Here is a 26,641-nt window from a genome sequence, read left to right on the forward strand (position 1 = left end):
GCTGACCTCTGGTTCTTTTCTGATGACATGAAATTAGTCCGAGTCAGTGTGATCTACAAGGGAGGTAATAGAAATGCAAGCCAAAGATGTAATGGAAGGGAAAGTTTGCTTGGGCATGAGAAGTTCATGCGAGATGGAAGCCAGATCAAAAAAAGTTTTTCTGAAACCCCTTCTCAATGGTCTGCATCAATTATGCTACACAGACAGCCTTGCACTGAAGTTGAACTTTGTATACATACACACAAATGCAAGCTGTTGTGATAATCAGTGTGTGGCAGAAAGCTTGTTTCTTTTTGCATTCTGAACAAGATTTTCTATTTCATTTAAATTTTAAGTGAAATGCATTCCCTCCCCCTCCCATCCTTCTCTTATGAGAATAGTTTAGTGAACTTCAGTCACTCCAGGCCGTTTATGCTTTGTGTGAGTGGTAAGAGAATAAACTGAAAGCATGTAGAATGTTGCAGATGCCTCTAGTGTTCTTTATTCACAATACGTTGCAAAGCATATACATACAGCACATATGGTGAAATGACTTGCAGGATAACAGTCGGTAAGAAAAAACAAGAGAGCAGCAACTACTAAAATGAGCTGCCACTTGCGCTGCTGTCAGATGCATCAGAACTAGTTGCTGTTTCAGATGGCTGCTGTCCATTCTCATCTTCGGAGGCACTTGTCTTCACGAGGAACCTTGTAATTTCTTTCTGCCAGGGTGGAGTTGGCCGTGGGCAGTAAGGGTTGCCACCGCCATACTTATCTGAAATTTAGACAAAATTTGCATTAGTGAAGCATTGCTGTTCAAAGCACCTACTTGTGCGAGCAAGAACAGGTTGATTGTGATGTGAACAACAGCCTTGTCAGGCAGATGTACGTGGCTGAACAAAATTTTTAAACTGCCACTGTGCACACTGATAACCAAAAGATCACTATTCAGCGCAGATTCTTGCCAAATTACCTTTTCCAAAAGTGGTAAAGAGCATTTAATGCAAAAGTAACTGAATATTATGTAGGGCACTGTCTATAGTTTTCAGATGCGAAGTGGTACAACGGCAACTTTACTGAGAAGTTAACAGGGCTGCGATGCAACAAATTCCACAATCGGGCTGTTTCATATAGGCTTTGGTGTTTACAACTATGTAATACTGTAACCGGTGCCATTCACACTGCCACGAAGTCGGCGCGTCTGTTGAATATAGGCGTTAGACTGAATATATATGACGCGACTTATTAAACCATGTACTACCCAAGTTTGAGGGAAAACTGTTGGAGACAGACTGGAAAGTGTGAAGTATCCCACGAATGCAATGCTATTAGAACTAAATGGGATGAAACGCTCATAAGCAGTGATCCGTTGGACAGAGAGAGAAAAAAGGTAAAGGAAAGACAGGGAGGCTAACCAGAGGTTACCTCCGCTTGGCTACCGTGTACCGGGGGAGGGGTAAAGGGATGCGAAAGGAGAGAAAAAAAATATGTTAAAATAAAAAAAAAAACGAAGGAAGTAAAAGAAAATCACACACAAAACAGAACTGTTTCTGTGGGCACCGTCACGCAGTCTGCGAAAGCGTTCTCGTGTTGCATAGTGTCAACGTTCCATCTTACGTAACACAGTGCAGAGTCACAATTTGTCACTGAGTCCGGTGTCTTAAGTAACGCAGCAGTGCCTTCGGGGCGGCTTGCGCCGTTGTTTGTGTAGGCCAGTTTCGAAGGATGTTCTTTTCTGTTATTGGGCGGTTGTGCAGTTGATCTATCATCGCTGAGAGTGCTGCTCTGCGGGTTGAAACGAGGGCACTCACAAAGAAGGTGTGCGATTGTTTCGTTGCACCCGCAGAATTCACAAAGTGGGCTATTGGCCATTCCGATAAGAAAGGAGTTTGCATTTGAAAATGCTACTCCAAGCCATAGACGGACTAGAAGCGTGCAGTCCTGTCGTGGAAGGTTGAACGGAATACGGAGCTGTAAATTAGGGTCCAGGGCATGAAGGCGTGCATTTGTGAAATCAGATAAATTCCACTGCATCAATGTTAGCTCACGCGCAAGCGCAGAACGTTTTTTCGCTGCGTTGGCTCTCGAAAGAGGAATGGCAACGCTGTTGACACCGTCATGGGCATATCAGGCCGCTGCGTCCGCTCGATCATTGCCATGTATGCCACAGTGACTAGGCAACCACTGATATATCATGCCCTTCATCAACTATGCGATGGTGTACTTGTCTGATCTCTGCGACGAGCTGCTCATGTGATCCATGGCGCAGTACTGAGAGTAAACTCTGGAGGGCTGCCTTGGAGTCGCACAAGATTGACCATGGATGGGGTGGTTCCTCCAAAATGAAATGAGCCGCACAGAGGGCTACCAGTTCAGCCGCTGTCGTTGATGAGACATGTGACGTCTTTAGCTGTATCTTGACGGATCTTGCTGGTATCATCACTGCGGCTGCTGAACTTGTAGGTGTGACTGAGCCATCGACATAAACATGTATGCGGCCACTGTGAAGTCCTAATGTGGCCTGTTTCAGGGCAAATGACGGCATGTGAGCTTTCTTCACAATTTCTGGGATGGTGAGGCGTATGTCAGGTTTGTGCAGGCACCATAACGGTGAGGATGGTCTTGATGCAGGCATGTAGTTCAATGGCAACGAGGTACGATTGGCAGCAATTATACGACTAAAAGTTGTGTGTGGCCTTTCTGTAGGTGCCCCATGATTTTATTCCCGCTGGGCAGAAATAAAAAGTGCCACGTAACCTGCTGAAATGACCGAAAATCTCGACCAGTGAGCCGGGGCTGTATTATGTAACGATTTGAAATTTTCGTTCTTTTTGGCCTGCCATCGCTCGTTTGCATGACACCAAGTTTCCGTTACCGGCCACTCGCTGTCACGGGTGATGAACGAATAGAATCGAAGGAAAAGTATTCTTTTATAACATGGCCACTGGATATGGGAGACCACAGGCAGAAACCGCGCCACATAAACGTAAGGAGCGCACCTGTATTTCATCAATGCTCATGCAACTATTACCAACATTAAACAGGGTTCATACAGGTTTCCAAGGCAAAAATTCATGGATATGCCAGGACTTTCCAGGACCTGTCGCAGGTTTTTCAAGGACTCAAAGCGGCATCCAAAGTAGGATTTCTTTACCCTAACATTTCCAAAAATAAATAGTTTTATTGCACTTGCAATAAATAAATGTATATCACAATTACAGCGGAACCTCGATGATACGAATCTCACGGTGTCACGAAAAATATTCGTATTAGCCGAAATTCGTATCATCGAAACACAATTAAAACTAGCTAAATTAAAGAATCAGAGGTGAACTCACTCAGGCACATGCACGTAAAAAGCATTTACAGTATAGATCACTTATAACGTAACCGTTTATAGTGAAGAGCTGGCTACAATGCGGCCTTTTCCGACTCCCGTTTACCCTCCCATAGAACTCCATGTATACGCATACCGCTTACAGTGCAGCCGCGTGAGACGAAATACCGGTTATTATGCGGCTTCCGCGGTAAAATCTTGCCGACAAGGGCGGTAGCGAGCACGCTTCTCAACGAGAACGCCCACCGATGGGAGAGGAGATCAACGAGGGCGATGCGGAGGAGAAGCATGAGACGTGGAGCATGAGTCCGAGGGCGATAAAATTGTCGCTGTGCGCCGTATGTGCCAGTAAAGCGCGCGGGGGATGCGCGCCTTCACGAAGAGCGAACGCACAGCGGAGAGGAAACGCGACTTCCGTGGCGCGAGAGGCCGTGGGGGTAAGGGAGGGAGGGGGGCGTGTCGACGCTGTGCTACGTCACCAAATGCGTATATTGCAACCGAGCGCAAGGGCTAACTGGCGACGCAATCTCCCACGCGAAAGGAGCAAAGCGGGAAGGTAGCGCGGGAGGAAGGGGGCTTTTACTCTGCCTACAAATGCGTTCTTCTACTTTGCGCCTGTGCCGGCTGTCGGTGTTGTCGCACGCACCGTATCTTGAAAGCGATCTCCACACGGCTCTGACCTTTGTATGCGCCGTGCTTACGCCGCTCAGTTTCCGTTGAAGCGATAGAACGCACGAGCCTTCGCTTGCTGTGGCGGCCGCCGCAGCGAGCGAAGAGACAAAAGGAAAAGCACAAAAGCAACAAAAGTGCCGCCGCTTCAAACTCTTCGCGGCCAGCTGCGGCTTCCGCGCTATCCGGCGCCGCGTCCGCGCCTCCGCACCAAAAGAGCAAGGGAAAACGCGCGTGATTTCTTGCTGTTCACTTTCGCGGCCGTCGGTGGGGCGGCGTTTATTCGTATCAACCGACGCGGGTCGAAAATCGATTCGTAACAACCGTTCTCTAGCACGTTGCAAAGTAATGGGGCTCGGCCGGGACCTCAGAAAAAATTCGTATCATCCGGAAATTCGTATTAGCCGTGATCGTATCATAGAGATTCCACTGTATAATAAAAATGTCTAGCCTTGATAACTTCTCGAGATCACAACACAAAATGAATGCCTACAACAGCGGCTGAGATTTCTCCAGTACAGGCTGGGTAAAGTTCTCCAAAATTATTCAAAACATTCAGCATAGGGTTGTTGCACTAAAATAAAAAAATAAATGTATATCCCAATGATGGAAATAACGTCTAGCCTTGATCACTTTGCAAGTTCACAATACCAAAAAAAGTTCACAAAACACAATGAATGCTCCCAACAGCTACTCTGACATCTCAAGTATTAACTGGCCAAGTTTACCGAACATTTCCAAACCATTCAGTGTAGTCTTGCTACACATCCATTATATAATAACAAATAAGTAGATGTATATATTGCAATTTTGTAAAAGATGTCTTGACCATTTCTCAAGTCCGCAATATTAAAAGTTATCACAACGAACACTCACAACAGCTGCTCAGGCTTCTGCAGTACATATCAGCTGGGTTGCTTCATCAAATATTTCCAAAACATTCAGCATACCGTATTTTCCGGTGTATAAGACGCGTTTTTTTTTCACAATTTTTCGCCGGTGCGTCTTATAGAACGGTTTACGTTTTGTTTGTTTTTTTCCTCGGAAGAAGTGCCGTCAAAATCGGATCCGATGTCGTGGCCACGCGAAGCGCGCTCGTTGACCTAATTGGCACAGGTTCTGTGCGTACTATCGAGGTGCAGGGTTCTCGTGATGAAGCCCCCGAGCGCCGTGCGAAAACGATGGAGCAGCAACGCAAACGGCGGTAGGCCGACCGCGAGTCGCTCTACCCCGAAGTCATCACATCTGCAGATAAGATATGGCCCGCGCCGCTGCGCAAACTACGCAGTCGCTACGAAAGTACAGACAGCCCCCCCCCCCCCCCCCCCTGGACTGACTTCCCGCTTTCCTCCCTTGTGCACGATTCGGCTCACGGTCGCACGCTGTCACTCGCACATACAGCATACGGCGTGCGGGGACGATGTTATCGCCCTTGGTCTTTATACGGAATATCCCGGCAACCACGACTGCAGAAATGCGCCTGGAGTGGAAAGATATGGCACCCATAATTTTGCGTGTGTCCCGCGCTTTCACGGAGCGAAACATCACTACCTTGTTTTGAGTCACTTACCGAAAGAACAGGTGCGCCTTATATACATTTTTTTTCCGTAAAAACTGCTGTTTTGAGGGGCAGTCTTATACAAAGGTGTGAATTAAAGACCGAAAATTCGCTAATGTTATTGCACTTATATTATCACAAATAATATAACAAACCTCCATCCAAAGGCACTGAGCGTCAGTGGTAAAGTTGCTCCACTTTAGCTTCACCTCACGCGCAAGAGTGGGAGAAGGCAGACTCACCGGCGAGGAGTGAAACGATAGGGTGAGGAAAGTGCGTACACAATGCCAGCTGAGCCAGCACCGAAGCGCGGTACGGGTCTCTCGCTCTGCTCCGGTTTGAAGCGGTGATGCCTTTTATTTATTATTGCGATAGCAATTATATGGACACTTCAACCGGATTTCTGCTGTCGCCATGAGGTTCCCTATAGATAAGATCTTCGCCGCGCGCCGGATGCCCGAGCGGAAGCGTGCGGGGACGCGAGCTATCACGGAGAGCGAACGCACTCAATCTCCCACGCGCAAGCAAGGAAGCGGGAAGCCAGCGCCAGAGGGAGCGGGGGCACTTCTACTCTGCCAACAACCATGCTCGTCGCTCGCTCGCATCGTCTCTTATCTCCACACGGCTCTGACCTTTATGCGCCGTGCATTCGCCGCTCAGTTTCCGTTGAAGCGATAAACCGCACGTACCTTCGCCGCTGCGGCGTATGCGCTTGCTGCCACCGTTTTGACAGTCGTTGTCTGCAGTCATTCAGTGTGATCTATTCATGTTTGTTTGTGCGCGCTCACACCACGCTTGTTCATTCAGTTAGTAATAGTCGGACCAAATTTTCCAACGCACACTACACATGCAATGCTGCCCGGATCGGCAGTGCAGCGCTACAGGTGTGTCCCTTCGCACGCGCTGCCCACGGGAAGCGCTTCTCATCAACACCACCGTTTCACACGCGCCTTCTCGTGGTCATTAAGTCTCTCTTCATGTCGGTCTACTTACGCCGCAGCACACCTGCTTCTTAATCAGCTCATGTTTACTACAATTCATATTGCTACCAAAGCCGCTCACCTTACTTCGTATGACATTGCTGTGTTGCTATCGCATTCAGTGCGTCGCAGTTAGGGCGAAACTGTGACATTTTTTTTTTTTTTTTCGTGCAGTTCTGCAAAACGGAACCATGTGTGCTCGCGCAGGCGTATTGTTTTTGAAATGGGGGAGTTTGTAAGATCGACGCCGATCTATCACAGAAAGGAGGTCGCAATGTCGATATCAGAGTGCATTGCTCACGAAATTCAAGGACCTTTCAAGGAAGGAAAAAAATTCCAGGACTTTCAAGGGCCTTGAAAACGCACTTTTCAATTTCAAGGGTTTTCAAGGATTTCAAAGACCTGTAGGCACGCTGATTAAATGCCCAAAACCACTCGGCGAGAAAATATGACAGCGCTAAAACGTCCACACGACTTCTCTCGTACTCATCAACCCAGCAATGCACTGCTACGCTTTTCAGCCGCATATCGGGCCACATACCTCCTTTAGTCTTTCGAGAACTCGGTGTGCTGGAACTGGCAGCTCCGGGACTGCTCAAAGTTTTCCTGAAGGACTTCGCACCAACAGCTGCGGAAGAGATATGATACGCTGTTGTCCGAAAACCACCTTATCTGTGAACAGTGCAACCAGCTTGTTCACGGTGTTCATACTTACCTCGGCTGGCAACGTCCGCCTTCGTTCGCACCATGGCTACTGCGTTGCGTTAACGCTTGGTAATGCCTGTGAGTGGCACAAAGCCTCCCTCGAAATTTTTACCGCAGGAAAGCGCTCAACGCTGAATAGCGTTATCCCTACCGCGATCGCCCGCGCCGAAAGTAGCGCGAAACTACCGTAGCGAAACTTTGCGCGCGTTTTGACGTACAACTATTCTGCATGTTTCTTTTTTAACTTCTGTTGTAAACAAAAATTGTAACTATGAGGACTTAAAATTTCTATAGTTCATTTTAATTATAAGCAAACTTTATTAATACCTATAAATAATTATTTTAATTTACTGCAGAGCTAAGAAAGATGTCTGCTACCATTTGCATTTGCATGTCCCGAGTGCGCATGCGCTGTCCCCTAGCGGCGAGCGCCGGAAACGTTTTGTACGGCGTCGGTGGTTCGTGCAGCTGACGACGCACGCGTATGCAGGATAGTCGTCGAGGACGCGAACTTATTGTCGGCGCTGTGCCGGTCGACGACGCGGTATTTGCGCTGTGTTTCGGTAGAAACTTCAGCTGTTCACAGCGATATTCGGTTAACGTCCCGTAAATCACAATATGTGCCGACACGACACCGATGCCAGTGAGAAGTCGACCTCACGCTGGCGCCAACGCTCGGCCGGCTGTAGTTGTGATACTGTGCCAGTGGGAGACCTATATTGTCATACAAGTATGACGAAGAAGCGGCCGACGACAGCAAGTGATCGTAGTGTGATAAGCTTTCATGCCGACGACGCCGACAAAACCTGTGTGTTGATCGCCGTGCGAGCGGCCGCCGAGTGAGAACATCGCACCGACAACGTGAATATCGCCGCAAATACGCTCGTGTATGTATTTATTGACGCTCAAATTGAGTCGAAATGTGCTTCCGACGCTGATATGCATGATTTCCAGCCCTTTACAGCCCTCCGCAACAAGTTTGAGGCGGTGTCGATCTCGTTCAGGCAGCTACAGCGTACGAGTTCGTCCGCTACCGGCGGACCTGAAATATAGGATAAGAAAGTACGACGAAGGAAACTGCTTATATAGGTCCGTACTGACCTTATCGATTTGAAGTGAACCACTCTTAGCATAGTACGATGCACTCACAGAGTGTGGGAAGCGGCGACATGGCGCAGTGCCAGGCACCGTTCTTGAACGAAGGCTGTCGGTCGCAGTCGCCGACGCTTCCATGAACGAAGTGCAACTACTAGAGTGTATTTTTACGCTGCCAGATTTAGTAGTTACCGATAACACAGTTTGCCTCTTATGCCAAACAGGCAACAAGTGATGGCCCTTTCGATACTGCATCGTAAGCAACAACACCGCTCGTTGCCACGCGAGTACGGCAGGCATCGGCATTTTCGCGTGCCAGTGCGACTAGGTGGTCGTTGTAGCCGTTTTCCATGTTCTCGTGACGTCCATGCCTTCTCGTCTCAGTGTGATCGCTTGTGACATGTGCATGAAAAGTGTTCATATATGCTTTGAACATTTCCTCATTTCGTGTGAGCGGTGCACGGTTTCTGCTGTACTTGAAGAGAACAGCGAGCGGTGGCCGTACGCGCGCCGATGCAAACAAATGCGCCGTTCTTGCGTTGCATAAATACTCTAGGCGCAGTGTCACCCCTTCAAAGAGCTATGGCCACTGTGGGCAAGACTCAGCTATAAAGGCAGTTTTTATCATCCTACTAGCGTATGTTAATTCAGTGCAGATGAGTTAATTAATTGTCTTACGAACACACGAGCTTGTGAATTCGTTGTAAATGTCCATGCATCTTGACTTGCTGCGTTTAGCAAAACTTATTCGTGTATTCGTATTGCAGCCAGCGCAAGATCAATCTGGAGCAGCTGGAGTCGAGCTTGAACAGTAGCCAGCAGGTATCGGAACAGGCAGTTCCTGTTAAGGAGCGGTCGAACATCGCCATGACGCAGAACGCATCGTGCCGCAAGCAGCGTTTCGTCAACCTGTGAACAGCCGGGAAGAACGGTTGCGCGACGTCGTGTTGCTGCCCGGCCGACACCCGTGCGAATGTCAGGCTCACCGCCACGCGCTCATCAACAACTGTCTCCGCTGCGGCCGCATCGTCTGCCGAGAGGAGGGGTCGGGCCCATGCTTCACCAGCAGCAATTTGGTGAGTCATCAAAACGCCACCCTCTTCTGATGCTATGCCCACTGTTTTACAGGGATAGATCAGTTATGGGCCCTTTCTCCATGTTTAGATGTAGGATGCACGTGCCTAATGGTTGTGACAAACACAAACGTAATATATATATATTACAAGGTTTACTAATTGTGATGAACAGTAATGAACTATCATTTGCAGTAACATAGATATACAAGAATATCAATGAAGAGATCATCATCAGCCAACGATTGAAGAGATCATTTATGCATAAAACACGGTACTTTCATAAACAAGGCTATCACAAAGGCGCTGACACAAGCATTGCTCAAGGCCCTGTATTATTGACTGATTTAATCACATTTGGCTCCGTGATGGCAGTAGTCCTTGCCATTTTCTCCCACTACTTGGGTTCAAGGCAACATTAAGGGAAGTGCCAAAGACAATGCCATTGTGTATATCTTTTGCCCGCCACGATAGCTTAGCAGCTGTGGTGTTGCGCTGCTGAGCTCAAGGCGGTGGGTTCAATTCTGGCTGCAGCAGCTGCATTTAGGACATAGAGGAAATAAGCACTTTGAATAAATTTTCGCTAATGAAGATGCTGTAAAAATATATTTGAGATGATCGTCATAAGTATACAAGCATAGAGAACGAGAGCGCACAAATGGAAACACTGCAGAAGTCAGTTGTTCAGGAAATCCGTAAGCAGCAAACAGACTACGCAAGCGCTCGATAGTCTTCGTGGCTGTAGTAGTACGCATAGGAAACACTTCGATCCACTTTGAAAACGAGTCTACGCACAAGAGGAATGTAGTTTTTTCAAATTCAAAAAAGTCCACATGCACTCTCTGCCAGCAGCGGGCGGGAAATGGCCATGGCTCGAGCGGAGAACGGGGAGCACTGTTTTGCATCTCTTGGCAAATGCTGCACATTTTTACCGCTCTTTCTATGTCTGCGTCTAGTCCTGGCCACCATAGCAGGCTACGTGCGAGCATCTTCATGCGTGACGCCCCAGGGTGTTCTGCGTGCAACAGTCCCAACACCGCGTTGTGCAACTTTGTTGGCACAATAACACGACTTCCCCATGTGACGCATCCTGCTTCCAGCGATAGCTCCGCACGTCTGTTATAGTACGGTACAAGTTCAGTGTCTTTGACTTGTGCTGGCCATCCTTCCAATGTATATCGGTAGACCTTGCTGAGCGTCGCGTCATACTTGCTCGCTTTAGCAACATCCTTAGCCATCAGTGGCGTAGTCTCAAAAACACAGAGGGTATCGGTCTCATCCTTCCTGGTTCCACTTGAAATAGGCAGTCTGGACAGCGCGTCTGCAACTTCCATTTGAGCTCCCTTTCGATATCTCAATTCATAACGATAAGAAGCCAAGATTAAAGCCCATTGTTGCATGCGAGCAGCCGCCAAAGATGGAACCTGCTTGCGTGGCCCTAAGATGCCTATCAATGGTTGATGGTCCGTGAACAACGTGAATTCCCGGCCATATACGTAGCGATGAAACTTCTTGAGAGCGAAGATTATCGCTAGCGCCTCTCGTTCAATCTGGGCATAGCCACGCTCAGCTTGCGATAGCGTCCTGGACGCAAAAGCAACAGGTTTTTCTATACCATTTGGAAGTATGTGGAAAAGAACCGCGCCGAGCCCATACTGCGAAGCATCACAGCTTATAGCCAAGGGCTGCTTCGGATCATAGTAAGCAAGTAACGGACTGGTCGAGAGCAAGTTCTTCATTTCCTGAAACGCGAGGGCACACTTGCCTGTCCAATTCCAACGCTTGCCCTTCTTCAGGAGCTCGTAGAGCGGCGCAGCAACGGACGCCAAGTTCGATAGGAACTTGGAGTAGAATGTTACCATTCCAAGGAAAGATTTCAGCTCCGTACTATTCGTGGGCTCGGGTGCATCCTTAATCGCCCTTACTTTCGATCCCAGTGGCTTGATTCCCCCAGCTGAAATTCCGTGGCCCAGGTAGCGGACTTCGCTGCAAAAGAGCTTGCATTTTTCCATGCGCAGCGTCACATTGTGATTCTGTAGCCGTGTCAACACCTCTTCCAGCTTTTGCCGACATTCATTCGCATTCGAACCTCCAATGATGACATCATCAATGTAGCACCCTACTTGAGGGATACCTTTTAGAAGACCGTCCATGAGCGACTGGAATATGGCAGGAGCACTTGCGATGCCGTAAGGGAGCCTCTGATATTGGTAAAGGCCTTGGTGTGTGTTTACAGTTAAAATCGCCTTCGCATCTTCGTTAAGCTCCACTTGTTGGTAAGCGGTAGCAAGGTCAAGAACACAGAATACCTTTGAGCCTGCTAACATTGCGAACAAATCTTCTGGCAAAGGAAGAGGGTAATGCTCAGTCAGAAGCACCGGGTTCACCGTGACCTTGTAGTCACTGCACAGCCGCACTTTTGCCCCTCCGTCTTTAGGTACCACCACCAAAGGAGTTGCCCAATCACTTCTGGTGACCTTTTTTAATACCCCAGTCTGTTCTAAGGCGTTCAGTTCCTCGGACACAACTCGCCTCAACGCAAAAGGGACAAGACGGGCCTTACAAAATACTGGCTTGCTGTTTGGCTTCAAGTGAACTTGTGCTTTGTAGCCCGTTATCAAGCCTATCTGCGGTGAAAACACGGCCTCAAATTTCTTGTTTATTTCATTCACGGCATCATCTTGCTGTAAAGCTTGAACTTCCTGCCAGTTCAATTTAAGCTTTCTCAGCCAGTTACGACCAAGCAGACATGGCAACTCTCGTCCACAGTCATCTACTATCAGCACAGGTAAAATCTCAGTTTGATCACCATGCTCGACTCGCACGTTCACCGATCCTACGACCGGCACCAGTTCCCCTGTGTATGTCCTTAAAGGAACAGTCTCTTTCTTGACCGTCAAGTGTGGAAACTTGCGCTGAAAAACAGACTTCGGCATGACGGTGACGGAAGCCCCTGTGTCAATTTGCATTCTTATGGCTTGTTCTTCCATGTGAACAGTGACATAGTACGCAGACTTATTTATTGTCATGCTGTATATTTCTTGATCTTCGTCGGAATCGTCTTCCCGGCAATCGATTGCATTTAGCGCCTTCGGTCTGCCTGTGCTCTGTCTACACTTTATGCGCAAGTGACCTTGCTCACCGCAATTGTGGCACTTGTACTTGCGATACCGGCAACTTTCGGGCGTATGACTTTTACCGCAACGGAAGCACTCTAGGGGTTCAGTCTTGACCCGATAGCTTTCCTTAGCACGATTGCCCTTCCTCAGAACATCAACTTCTAGCCCTGTCGACCTTTGCGATCTACCATGGGGCTCTTCTAATTTCATTTGTTGAGTTTGTGTACAAGCTAGTTCACGATTTAACGCGATTTTGCATGCCTCTTCGCATGTCAGCTGTTCAGCTGCAAACAGCTCACGTTGAGTGTCGGCGCAGCGTAGCCCGGCGACAAGCCTGTCTCTAAGCGCTTCGTCGAGAAATTTGCCAAAATCGCAACTTCTAGCCAGGTGCTTCAGCTGAACAATAAATTCGGCTACCGTCTCTTGCTCAAGTTGCACTCTTCGGTTAAATCGGCACCTTTCCGCGATCACGGCCTTTCGGGGACTGTAGTGGGTTTTCAACAGAGTCGTGACCTCGTCATACGTTCTGCTGGCTGGGGAGTGAGGTATTAGCAGGTTCTTCAATACTTCATACACTCGAGGTCCTACTACCGTCAAGAATACAGCTAGTTTCTTGCCTTCAGCCACATCATTTGCCAACACGTAAAGCTCAAATCTTTCCAAGTAGGACTTGAAGCTCTCACTCTTTTCATCAAAATTATCAATTTTTCCCACCTTCGCCATTGCAGCGCCGGCCAGGCTGTCGTCGTCTTCAGCAGCAACAGCAGAAGCAAGTGGCAAGCCGCCGGCATCCCATCCTCGTCGCCAGTAGATGTAGTAGCGTGCGGCAGCCGAGTAGGCGGCAGCCGTACTCAAAGAAACAGCCGTGGCAGGTGCAGAACAAGATGTGTGCGTTTATTCGTTTGACGCACTTTTATAGGCAGCGGTTGCTTATCCGCTGCTGATATCAGTGCACAGCGATAACGCAGTGGTGCGTCAGCGCTTGACGTTATCACAGTATCTATTTCTTTCGATACATTCTGTGTTAGATTGGGGCGAGGGGAAATGAAAGGTGAAGGTTGCTACTCTTTGCATTGGGCAGTATGCATGAAAAATTTATCATAAATAAAACTTAAGTTCAAGGTATGTTTGTTATTGGGACAGTTTAAAGCATTCCTCTATTGTTTATTGTGGATTGTTTTGAACCATGAAATGGCTTAATTTATGTGGAATACATCCCACAACCCATTGACAACAAATAATAAAAAATAGAAGCCATTGGGAAGACAATAAACATCATCATAAACACAGCACAATTAGTGCGTGTGGAAACAAGGTACAATTAAGTTGCCCAGCCACGACACTACAGAGTTGTAGCAGTCGCTGTGGGCCAGAATCATGTAGACAAAGACAGGCTAAAATGGATTGATATTGATAAAATGAAGGAGCACCTCAGGCCTGCACATGAGCTAAGATATGATAACTACTGACAATCTTTTGCCCCCTATGTGTACATGGTGTAATACCTTTATTTTTATTTTCTTTCGTGAAAGGTTTGTTTCGAGGATGGTGAAGTTCCACCTCTCTGGATAGACTACTTGATGCGATGGATATATGACATGCATGGCAAATGGCGAGGTTAATGCATAAGTGTCAAAGTTGATGTAAATTAATTGACTCTGGTTTGATCCTTTTAGGGTACACACTGCGATTGTAGAATTAAAGCAGTGTAGTGATGCAGTCAACAGTACAGATCCATAAACTTTCTGTAGCTTCAAAGTATCCTTCCCTTAATAAAATGTGCTACAAGAGACATTAACATTTCACTTGTTTTCCGCAAAGCCTGCCTCATGCATTGCAGGGTAGAACAAACTTTTACTGCTATGTATGTATTTCATTGCACTTTGAGGGGACAGATATCTTGGAAATTATTTTACCTTCAGGATTTTCACTGAGTTGGTGTGCCCTAATTGAGCGTTGTTTGGCCTGAAAGTTGCTCTTGCCTCACGTTGCCTAAATTAAACAAGCTTTTAGTTACATATGTACCGTATATGCTTGTGTAAGGGCTGCATTTTTTTTCCCTTCACAATTTTGATGAGATGCGGCTCTTACACAGGAATGCACCTTTTGGTCAAAATGGTGCCAGCGCAGCTAGCGACTTGTGCACACCCTGGCCCTCGCCATGTAGTAGCAGCACGTGCAAGTACGCAGGAAGAAAAAAATTCACCGATGCACGTGCACGATATCGGGTACCGGGGTGGCTCAGTCAGCTAAGGCGTTGCACTGCTGAGCCCGAGGTCGCGGGATCGAATCCCGGCCGCGCCGGCCGCATTTCGATGGAGGCGAAATGCAGAAACGCCCGTGTGCTTGCGTTGTAGCGCACGTTAAAGAACCCCAGGTGGTCAAAATTAATCCGGAGCCCTCCACTACGGCGTGCCTCATAATCAGAACTGGTTTTGGCACGTAAAACCCCAGAAAGAAGAAGAAGAAGGGTACCAAATGTGATTACATCTTTGTTGGAAATTTTTTTCTCCAAATTTTTCGCTGACAAGTTCAGAGTGCAGCCCTTACCCGAGTGCGTACGGTATTTTGCTAATCCCACATTGTGAGTTCTTGTACAAGTACTGTCTGCTTGTTTAATTTCCAGCTAAAATGAAAGGACTTACTTCTTTGCACATGGGAGAGTTATTATTTCAAATGTGTCGATCGGAAAAAAATTACTCCATCTCCCGCTAAAGGGAACCATGTGTGGATGCAAAGCAGTGGGGAGATGGTTAGCTTAAGCGGGAGATGGTTTCGCTGCAGTGGCCCGAGCGCTCATCGCGGCGCTTCACAGGAGAGAGAATGAGGCGCGCGCGCTCCATAATTTTCATACCGCAGAACTACCGTGGCGCCCCCAGCGGAGCATGCAGCTGTCACACCACCTGTCGTGCACGCCGCTCCGGATTTCTAGAGGAGAGAAAGGGGGGAGCGTAGGAGAGGAGAGAGAGGGGGAGGGGATGCGCTGTGGGGGTGTGGGACGCCACGGGAGGGACAGACAAAGCGCCCGCCATAAGTTGCTTCGCGTCTAAAATAGGCTGCTTTTGTACAAGATGCTTAAAGCTTTAGCATAGGAGAATTTGCTGATGGTCCTGATCATGAGGTGTAAGAATTCTACATCCATTTTGTGTTCAATTCATAGCTAACCTGTTTGCTTTGAAATGAGATGCCTATGCGCTTCCATGCCTTTAATTCCTCTATTACAGTAGCACTGTCACATTATGGCCCATAAGCGTTATTATTATTCATGAAATGTAACACTTACCCCATATGTTTCACTCAAAAGAATGTTCTTGTCACCCAAAAGGTTCCGCAGTAGTTTGAGTGCATGGCATGCGTCAAACATTACGAAAATTTCTTCTTGTTCATCCTGTGGGTTTGGGAATGATGTCCTTAGGTTTTCAAATGTGAGCTCATGCACGCGGCACCAAAGAAGCTTCACCATTGCCACGTTGGCCATAAGGCAGTCGCACACAATTGCAGTCACCTTGAGTCCACATTCTTGTATGCAGTGGACGGCTTCGAGGAGCAAGTTCTTCATAACTTCTCCTGAAAGTCCAGCGTTCAGGAAATATCCGAAGGGCATCTTCCATGGCGCTGCCAACCCTACCACCATGAATACCAGTGCCTGTGTAGCAAGGGGGATGTTGTCTGCATCGTGAGGTTCCTGACCGTTTCCTACATCTACAAACCGTATCAGTCGCCCACTTGAAAGGTCCAGTTCGCATGCCTTCTTGATGCTCATTCCATCAAGAAGGATGGAGCACAGGCGCTCTCATGGTGTGTCGTTTTTGTGCTGCTCTTTGAGTGCTGTTAGCACCTCAGCTGTGAAGCCAGGCCAGCCTCCAACAACTCTGAGCCACTACCGTATAGATTGCACGCTAGGCATGGCAAACAAAGAACTTTCATAGTCATATGCTCGAGGGGAGTAATAATGTAATGTCGTGGTATTTTTTATTGCGATAGCAATTATATGGACACTCAAAACCAGATTTCTGCCGTCGGCGTCGCCGTCGCCGTGAGGTTCCGTATGACGTCATTTGGAGATGAAATCGTCGCCGCGCGCCGAACGCTGTATGTGCGAGTGAAAGGGCGCGAGGGGCGCGTCTTTCACGGGGAGTGAACGCACGGCGGAGAACAAACGCGCGTTCTGCGCCATGCTCGCTTAAGGGCTGCAGAAGTAGGCGTCTCTTTTCTCCTTTACAATCACCATATATGTAGAGCAAACGCGCCTTCTTCAGACGCGCGAGAGGCCGTGGGGGAGGGGGAGGGAAGGGAGGCGACGTTTAGCTGCGGCACCAAGTGCCTATTTATATCAGAGGCTCCAGCAACAGTCACCAACGCCGCACGCATTTTGAGCTAACGCGGGCAAAACGCCGATGGCGTCGACAACAGTTCTGCGTGTTGTTGCTACCAAAGCCGCTCACCTTACTTCGTATGACATTGCTGTGTTGCTATCGCATTCATTGCTTCGCCCTTAGGGCGAAACTGTGACATTTTTTTCATTTATATACTGTACCTCCTGCCTCGAGGCTGCTCTGTGGCATTTTTGCGCCCATTATTAAGTATTTCGACTGGCAGGTTTCCAAATTGTTCCAGTTTTGTCTGTGCCTCTTCTGTAATCAGTGACTTGTTCCTCATTTCATCAATTGCGTTCTGCAGGGTACGGCTTCGCTCACTGTGTCGGTTTGTTTTTGCTTCAAGCACTTTTATTCTTTTTCTGGCTTCCTTGAGGGACCTTTCCAGCCGCTTTGCCTTGCTTCTAGGGCTTTCTTTTGAAGAGTATGTGTGGTCCAGGTGGTGAAGGGTTTTGACAGTCGGTCGATTCGGATACCCCTGGGGGGATGCACAGTCTTCACTTGTACCTAGCTCATCCCTAGCCTGCCTGCAGCCTTCTGATGGAATGCCTTGCACCTGCATCAGCATAGATTTCGCATCAGCTCACTCGTCACCTTCCTTACATTTCATGCTCACCTCTGCATGCTCGCTTGGTGTCTGAGTGTCGTTGCAGGCACTAGTGTTGGGGCCTCTTCAGCAGCAGTGTTGTCGACTGGTAGCACCTGCACGAGCTGAAAGACAGATGTTTGTCAATACACCTCTGACCTTTATGGAGAGTTGAACTTTAGTAAAATAATAGCCTTACTGATGAAATCAGCAGACTGCATGGCTTATGCATTTATTTTAAAATCCTTCTATTGCATTGTTACGGGTTCACTCACACTCCTTTTAATTACGGCATCTCCTGAAAGGATAGCACTCACCATGTGCATTTAGCCCCATTGTAGCCAGACTTGTACATAACCAATTGCTCATAATAAATTCTATTTTCTGGTGGTTTTGTAATTCACTAACTATTCTGTTTGCTTGGTAATGCTCGCTATATCTCAGAGACATTTTTCAGTAACCTAGTCACATGTAACCAGTTACACTAGTTTCAAAACAAACTGTAACAAGTAATTTATAATAGCATTCTCTATCTCTTAGGTGTGACTCTGAGGTGTTAAAAACTGCTGCTCAATTATTCTTTGCTCAGTTAACTGTATAGACTTCTGTGACATAAATGAAAGTTTTTTTGTCCATTGAACACCCATGTTTCTGTATGTCTGATAATATTGTAACTGTTTTCCTAGACTCTCATCCATCACCTGTAAATAAACACGCCTCATCCGTAACAATATACATCTATATTTGCAATTGTAATCTACAAGCAGTATTTTTAGGTCTAAACATTGTGCGACTTTATTTTAAATTACATATTTGGCCACCTTTTCAAGCAACCTAAAGATTTCCTGGTGTCCGTTCAAATTAGTCATTTGAGTCTATGTGGCTACGGAGTGAAGGGTGCTGGAAGGAGGTCCACCAAATGTTGCCTCACTAATTCAAACAGCAATTCTATGGCTCGAGAGCCATACAATTGTCTACGTCTAATGTTTATTCCGGGAATCGCCTATACACAATTTTTCAGTTTTTCACCAGCCCTACCGGGAGCACCTTATTTGAGGCCCGGCTACTATGTCATAGTGTACACTTCATAGAAGACCTAGATGCGAGCAACACAGCATTGAGCAACCAAAATCTTGTGCACAACGTGTTGGTTGATTACAACGTTGCCCATCCTTCCAGTGAACACATCGAGTGAGCTTCAAGTGTTGCTGCTGATGCCTTCACAAGAAATCCGAGGGTAGAAGACAAAAGACAATTTTAAAAAGCATATAACAATAGTGTAGTGTAGTATAGCAATATAAAAGATTGTGTTACTGAAGATCATCCGCGTGTGAAGGGTTTCAGTGGACGCACTGAAACAGCGAGGCCAGCTTGTTCTTTTTAGTGTATTTTTGGAGGAAAATATTGGTAAAGTAAGATGTATTAGTTTCTGTAGTTACTTAATGTTTTTGTAGGGCAGTAATTGGTCACTGTAGGCAATTACAATTTTGATTTAATTATAATTTTGTTTTTCTGTGATGTGTAGAAGTCTGATTGCAGCACCTATAAAATCGGCCATACAAATTAGGATTTTCTACAATACTGAAGCTAATGCTTCCTTGTTTTAATGAGCTCACATCACTACAGATTAATGAGTTCAACAAATAAGCCTTCAATATGTTGTTTTACAACTTACAATTTTACAATGTGCTTTAGAAATGCTCCTATTTACATGTTTGTGTTTGTAGTTGCATACTATATTAGTATGATACTTAGCCCTAGCTCTTCCTTAAGGAAATGTTTTTCTGGGGACGCATTTTGAAAACGTTCCACTTCAGTGATAGTTCACCTTTCACCTTCAGGCTCTCGCTCATTGGCTGTTTCTGTAAAATTGGATGAGGTGATTGGCTTGTTGAGCCTGACCTCATTCAATTTTGCTCAACCAGCCAATCAGCGCGTGCCTGAGGGTGAAAGGCGAACTATCGCCGAAGTGGAACGTTTCAGAATACGGCCCCTGGTTGTATATATTAGCCAGAAGCCTTTTCTTAACAGTCCTTGTATTTGAATTCCCCAACTATAAATAGTTCTTAGCTAAATTTAGTTCTCACCTAATATTATGTTATAAAAATAACTTTTTTAAAAGTCAGATGCCATTTGACCCAGTAATCGTGATACGAAACTTCAACTCATACTGTGCACAAGAATGATTTATATCTGCCTTTTATACGAATGTTTCAAAACATCCCAAGAGCAGTATGCGCCAAAAGTGACATCACAGGAATTACAGGATCTCTGCCCTTTGAAGTTAGGCCAGCCTTCTCGTCCTGCGGGGCAGCATGTATGCAGTGAGCCAGCATTATACGCTTCTGTGCCATCACTTCTTTTGCAACCTAAAGCATCCCCCTCACTTTCTTCAGAACGTGAATATGGTTCATGTGAGATGGCTGGGATGGGGTAATTTGGCAGTGCGGCCTCAGTGTATGCTTCATCTGGTGATTGGCACACGCATCACTAGCTTCACATCCCACAAGGTTACACATGCTGTTCCTGTGAAGTTACCAGTCGTATGAAGGCACATGTCATTTGGCATGTGTTTGCAAGTGTTCAAGTCAAAGGAACCTATAATTTTTGGTTGTGTGCCTGAGGGGTTGAAGCTTTATACCTTGGTTATTAGATTGGAATAGACATACAAAGAAAGAAAAGGGGACAAAAATTGTGTCAGTACTCTTCAGTATTCTTGATCCCATCAGGCAGTTTCTTCCCTGATAAGTTCATTCGCTTGAACATAGTGAGTTCGAGACAAAAACATAATGTGAAATCGTTACTGTGAACTCGAGGGGACTGCCATGTTTTGCTAGAACATTTATATTGTGCAACATATATTCATAAATTTTACTCTTTCTTGTCAGTTTTGCTCTTCGCTGCTGCTAATAATCTTTGTGAATTTCTTTCCATGTTTCTTTAGGACCTGAGGGAGACTGACGTTTTGGGATCTGCTACACCTTTCTCTTCCCTGGTATGCAGTGAAAATAAATTGAAAGTTGAAATGAAATAAACAGACATACTTCTACCCTTGTGTTGTCACTGGTTGAAACCAAGTCGGCACTGCCCCTTCACACAGTCGGCGTCGTTGTAGACCACCCCAAAAGTTCGATTACTCGAAGTGGGCAGAGCACAGAGCGTGACGTCTGGTTGGAGCAAAGCCTCTCAGACCCATGGCTTGAAGCCATTTTTGCAGGAGGATGGGATTGTCAAATGGAAACCTGTTTATGCAACACAAGAAGTGTAGAAAGTGGTCAGTCGTCATCATCACCACCAGCCTATTTATATGTACAGTGCAGGACGAGGGCCTCTCCTAGTGATTTCCAATTACCCCAGTCTTGCACTAGCTGATTCCAACTTGCGTACGCAAATTTCTTAATTTCATCACCTCACCAAATTTTCTGCCGACCTCGACTGCGCATCCCTTCGCTTGGCACCCCATTCGGTAACTCTAATAGTCCAACAGTTATATGCCCTATGCATTACATGGCCTGCCCAGTTCCTTTTTTTCTCTCTCTTAATATCAAACGGAATATCGGCTTTCCCCATTTCCTCTCTGATCCACACTGCTCTCTTCCCGACTCTTACCATTGCACCTAACAACTTTCGTTCAGTCGCTCTTTGTGTGGTCAATAGTGCAATGGAAACACTGCTGACTGCTTGCATAAAGCATTTTGTTTGCTACATAGTTGCTCTTCTACTGACTTGACAATCAAATTTGATTGAGGGTTTCCTTACACATTACTCGTTTATGTGCTCATTGAAATAGTTGTTTCAGGACATTTGAGAACACAAACTTACTTGTGGTAGGAAAGGTTGCTGCTTCCTGGCTGTAGTCTGCTGTTGCGAAACGGGTAAGTGCAAAGCCACGACATAACAGCTGCTGGCGCGCGCTTCAGAAAAAGCGGTACGTCAACATAAAATATTGTCACGTGCAACAGAAGGCTTTCAGAGCAAGAAGTACTGCACTGGCAGAGACGAGCACTGGCCAGGAAGATGGCTGTTGTTGTTGTTGTAGCCGACCCCAAAAACGAAAAACCTCTTCTTCTTCTCCCCTTGCCTGAATGCTGGCTCGTGCTCGCTGCAGCTCGTGACCTGTTGGCATTTGCCCCCTGTGAAAAAAACAGGCATCGTCCCAATGCTGGCGCTACTTGACGTAGGTAGAGGGAAAGAAAAAAGAGGGAACGAACATAAATTATGCACAAGTGGAGGGTGAGGGAGAGAAAAATAAAGTACGTCATAAAGTTGAGACGCTGTTGCACTATCGTGCGAAATAAGGTTTGAGTAATACAACGTGCACAATCTCCGAGTGGGGCCTTCGACGCTGGGGCGATATGGCACTATGCGGGAGAACCTCGTAGTTCACGTCCCTAACGCGACGCAGCACTTTGTAAGGTCCAAAGTAGCGACTGAGCAGTTTCTCGGACAACCCCTGGCAGCGCACCGGCGTCCACACCCAAACTTGATCGCCCGGGTGGTATTCCACTTGGCGATGGCGAAGATTGTAGCAGCGTGCTCCATCGTGCGAGTCATCCAGCGGGGTCTCGTATATTGGTCAACCAGCACAATGAATGGTGGTCGGCAGTAGCGCACCCAGGATCTCTGCCAGGGAGGGGTTGAAAGTTTGCCAATACCATCTAAACAGCACTAATTTCGATTTCTTCATGGGAAATTGTTAAAAAAATGCGCTTTTTGCGAGTGTGCAGACGATTGCGCGTCTTACATCTTAGTTGCAGTACTCAAATACGTAAGGAAAGAAAAGGAGTTAAACAAAAGGGGGGGGGTTCCAAACCCCGAATCCCCCCCCCCCCGTCGGTGTGCCACTGGTGGTCGGTCACTACTTTGAAGGGGCGACCGTTGAGGTAAGGCCGAAACTTCATGGTCACCCATACCACTGCAATGCACTCTTTCTCTGAGGTGGAATAGTTTGCTTCTGCGCGTGAAAGAGTACGGCTGGCGTAAGCTATCACGCGCTCTGTTCCCTCTTGGTGTTGGACCAGGATGGCGCCAAGACCTACGTTGCTGGCGTCGGTATGGACTTCAGTATCAGCGTCCTGGTCAAAGTGAGCAAGAACTGGTGGTGTCTGCAAACGCTCCCGTAGCTCGGTGAAAGCCGCGTCCTGCTCTTCATTCCAGACAAATGCTACATCTTCTCGTGTGAGGCGAGTCAGAAGTTCGGCAATCCTAGAAAAATTGGCGATGAAGTGGCGATAGTATGCGCAGAGCCCCAGAAAGCGATGGACCGCTTTCTTGTCACGAGGAACAGGAAACGAGGCTATGGCGGTGGTCTTGTCAGGGTCAGGTCGAACGCCATCCGCGCTCACAACATGGCCGAGAAACTTAAGTTCTTTATACCTGAAGTGGCATTTCTCTGGCTTCAGCATGAGGTTAGCGGCGCGGAGAGCATCCAGCAGTCTTCAGACGATTCAGGTGTTCCTCAAAGGTCGCCGAAAATACGACGAGGTCATCAAGATAAACGAGGCAAGTATGCCACTTCAAGCCGGTGAGAACAGTGTCCATCATTCTTTGGAATGTCGCAGGTGCAGAACACAAGCCGAAAGGGAGCACTTTGAATTCATACAGGCCATCCGGTGTAACAAAGGCAGTTTTCTCGCGATCTCGTTCATCAACTTCAATCTGCCAGTATCCGTTTTTCAAGTCTATAGATGAAAAATACTTGGCGCGTCGCAGTCTGTCGAGTGAATCATCGATGCAGGGCAGTGGATAAACGTCTTTTTTAGTCACGCTGTTTAGCTGCCTGTAGTCAACGCAGAAACGTAGCGTTCCGTCCTTCTTCTACACGAGGACGACCGGCGATGACCAGGGACTTTTGAAAGGCTGTATAACATCGTCTTGAAGCATCTCTTCGACTTGCGTATGTATCGCGTCCCATTCTTTGGCCGAAACTCGGTAAGGCTGTTGTTTTATGGGCGAGACATCGGTATACGTAATGATTCAGTGTTTCGTGATCGGCGTCTGACGCACCTTAGAGGACGAGGCAAAACATTCTTGGAATTGAAGCAGCAATTCGTGCAGCGCTATTTGTTGTTCCTCCGGTAGAGTCAAATTAATGTCTACTTTGCCTAGTAATGCCGTCGCAGCCCCCGGTGTCTATTGGAGAGCATTGTCCAGTGATGCCGACGTAAAACATTCAGCAATCTCTGTTATGGGGTAGGCGAGAGCGATGGCAGTGTGACGAAAAAGGTGACGGTACTCATTACTAAAATTCGTCACAAGCAGCGTAGAACGTCTGTCACGAAGCGTGACGAGGCTGCGAGCGGCGCAGAGACCTAGTGTGAGCAAGAGCGACATGTTGCCTTCAGCGACTGCCTCACCGTCCCGTAACTTGTCACACACAACATCAATGAGGACACTCGAACGCGGGGGTAACGTGACGTTGTTGGCGGAAACGCGAAACGTGCTGAGATGGCTGTATTCGGTTTTGTCTGCTGCTCTCTCTGTCGAGAAGGTCACGGTGCGCTCCTGCAGGTCGATAATAGCGCCGTATTCCCGTAGAAAGTCGATTCCCAGGATGATGTCTCGGGAACATTTGCGAAGTACAAGGCAACTGGAGAGAAACGTACGTCCACGAATGCTAACTCGGAGTGTGCATATACCAAGTGGGGTGACTACATGTCCGCCGGCAGTACGAATTTGTGTTCCGTACCAAGGCGTAACTACTTTCTTCAGGTGTATCGCTAGTTTCCGGCTCACGATCGAGTAATCAGCCCCTGTGTCCAATAACGCACTGACTTCATGGTGACCGTCGAGCACCACAGGTATATCCAAAGACAGTCGGCTTCCGAGTTCAGTTGTTGTCGAATCACTGCCGGTACCTGGTCGCGTCGCTGGGAGGCCTTGCTTGCGTCGATGATCAGCGGCCTCGCCCCCGAAGGTCGCTGTCTTTAGTTTTCCCGCTAGGGCTTGGCGAACACCCCTGCGCCACCACTGGGGAGCTCCGGGAATTTGGGGGAAATCGTCTCGGCGACCGTGACCGTGACTGCCGTCGCAAGGGCAGTGGCATGCGCTGTTGAGACAGGTATTCCTCAATGGCTCTTGGTGTTTCGCCTAATCTTGTCCTTGGAGAGTCGACGGCAAAACCCTGAAGTCCAAGGCGGCGATACGGGCATTCACGGTATACATGTCCGGCTTCGCCACAGTGATAGCACAGCAGTCGCCTGTCCGGTGTGCGCCAGACGTCCGATTTTCTTTGAAGCGGTTGGCGGTTCTCCAAGTGCTGGATCGGTTGCACTGATGGAAGTGTATCGTGAGGCGTGGGGCGCACGAATCGCGGAGAAGCAGGAATATACCGGCTTGCAGCTTCCGCGTATGATGCGTGCTGAAGCTCCTTCGGCACAGGTGGTGTGACCTCCAGCACAGGTGGTGTGAGCACAGGTACAGGTGGTGTGAGCTCGTCGCGTACCACTGATCGATGAGGTCATAGGGGGAGTCGATGTTGATGCTACCTCCGGCAGATCCCATCTGATCCATCGATGATGCGACGCTGATTTGCCAGTCGTACACTGCTGACCGCTGCTGAAGCACTTTTGCCATTGTCGTGGCTTCCGTTAAGAACTCGGCCACAGTCGTCGGGGGACTCCGAACAAGGCCAGCGAAAAGCTGCTCCTTAACCCCTCGCATTAAGTGGCGGAGCTTCCCATCTTCTGCCATGTCCGGGTCAGCTCGACGAAAGAGGCGCGTCATGTCCTCAACGTACATCATCACACTTTCGTTGGGCATTTGGATGCACAACTGAATGGCCCGCTCGGCGCGTTTACAGCGATCAGCATTGGCGTAACTTGCCCGCAGATGACGACAAAAGTCGCTCCACAACGAGAAGGGTTCGCGGTTCTCGTACCAGGTGCGAGCGCCATCCTCCAGGCTAAAGTACACATTCTTCAGCTTGTTCGCATCGGTCCACCCATTGAAATCAGCGACGCGTTCGAACTGAGCCAACCAGTCTTCGACGTCCTCAAGGATGGAACCATGGAAGACTTTTGGCATTTTCTGTAGCGTATAGTGAGCAGCAGTAGTAGTGCCTTCCATACCGCTTTGGTGCGTCGCTGATGTAGTCTCGGGAAGAGGTCCAAGCTCAGGGGGCAATCCTCGGACTCTTCGGCTGGCCCGGTGAACAGGTGCTGTCACTGTAGGCACAGGGCTACCAGGAGGCATGTAGGACATTTGCTGGGACTACCCCGCACCTCCACCAGTTTGTCAGGTGCAACAGAAGGCCTTCAGAGCAAGAAGTACTGCACCGGCAGAGACGAGCACTAGCCAGGAAAATGGCTGACCCCAAAAACGAAAAACCTCTCCTTCTTCTCCCCTTGCCTGAATACTGGCTCGCGCTCGCCGCAGCTCGTGACCTGGTGGAAATATAGTGAAGCATGCTCATAAGAGGCCACAAACGTCCCAGCTAGCACTGCAGCAGATGTGTTTAAAAGTACTCGAAGACGTTCAGCAATCGTGACAGCTGATGCAGCCTTTCGAAAGAGCGAGAGAGTTCGCAAGTGCGTAGCGTCTGCGAAAAAAGTTCACTTTTCCCGCGTTCGCAGTGAGCAGGCATCGTAGCAGACGACACTTGTAGCATTTCTCTCAAAGGCGCAACAATTTTCTCATAATACAAAATTTTTATTTCGATAAATATTTGATGAGTATTTTTTATATAAGCACATGCACGGTTGTTATTGCTGTTGTGAAACTAAATAATTAATTATTCAATGGCGCTAAATCAGGAACAGAATTGCAGAACGATGCATACCCTGGTGGTAAACCGTGCTTCACTCTCAAAGTCATACAAACTTTATACAATGTATTGTGCATTATATAAAACACAACATAAATAAAATTAAATCTTGCACGAAAATGTTTTAATACAGCTTCTTTTACTGCGCCGCAAGCAAACGCCACCAGTTTCAAGACAGAAGTCAATCCGAAGCCTGTACTTCCCATCATTCCCATGTAAGTTGAGGCGACGTTCAGGAGAGCCCCCGTAGACACTAGCGCCACTTTTCCCTCTAGGGTATTTATTTAGAAACTCTATGGCCATGCGTGTCCAGAATGGAACCTCAGGTCACGAAAGAGGACGCGGACTCTGATGTAAGCGTACGAGTCGGGATTGTGCCGATGTCACACAAACTACCGAT

At 47.6% G+C, this 26,641-nt stretch overlaps 1 protein-coding gene and 1 pseudogene across 1 annotated transcript; one reads left to right on the top strand and one right to left on the bottom strand.

Moving 5' to 3' along the window:
• Positions 1–471: 471 nt before the first annotated feature.
• Positions 472–7,426, bottom strand: LOC119453110 (PCNA-associated factor-like). Its single transcript, XM_037715112.2, has 3 exons — positions 7,239–7,426; positions 7,065–7,151; positions 472–754 (listed from the first exon to the last, which is right to left on the bottom strand). Exons 1-3 carry the CDS (start codon positions 7,270–7,272, stop codon positions 579–581), a joined length of 297 nt encoding a protein of 98 aa, XP_037571040.1. The 5' UTR covers positions 7,273–7,426; the 3' UTR covers positions 472–578.
• A 534-nt stretch (positions 7,427–7,960) lies between these two features.
• The window catches only part of LOC119442162 (activating signal cointegrator 1-like), a 40,872-nt pseudogene continuing 22,191 nt past the window's right edge, over positions 7,961–26,641 (top strand).

This window comes from Dermacentor silvarum, chromosome 1 (genome assembly GCF_013339745.2).
Source record: "Dermacentor silvarum isolate Dsil-2018 chromosome 1, BIME_Dsil_1.4, whole genome shotgun sequence".
Classification (NCBI taxonomy): domain Eukaryota; kingdom Metazoa; phylum Arthropoda; class Arachnida; order Ixodida; family Ixodidae; genus Dermacentor; species Dermacentor silvarum.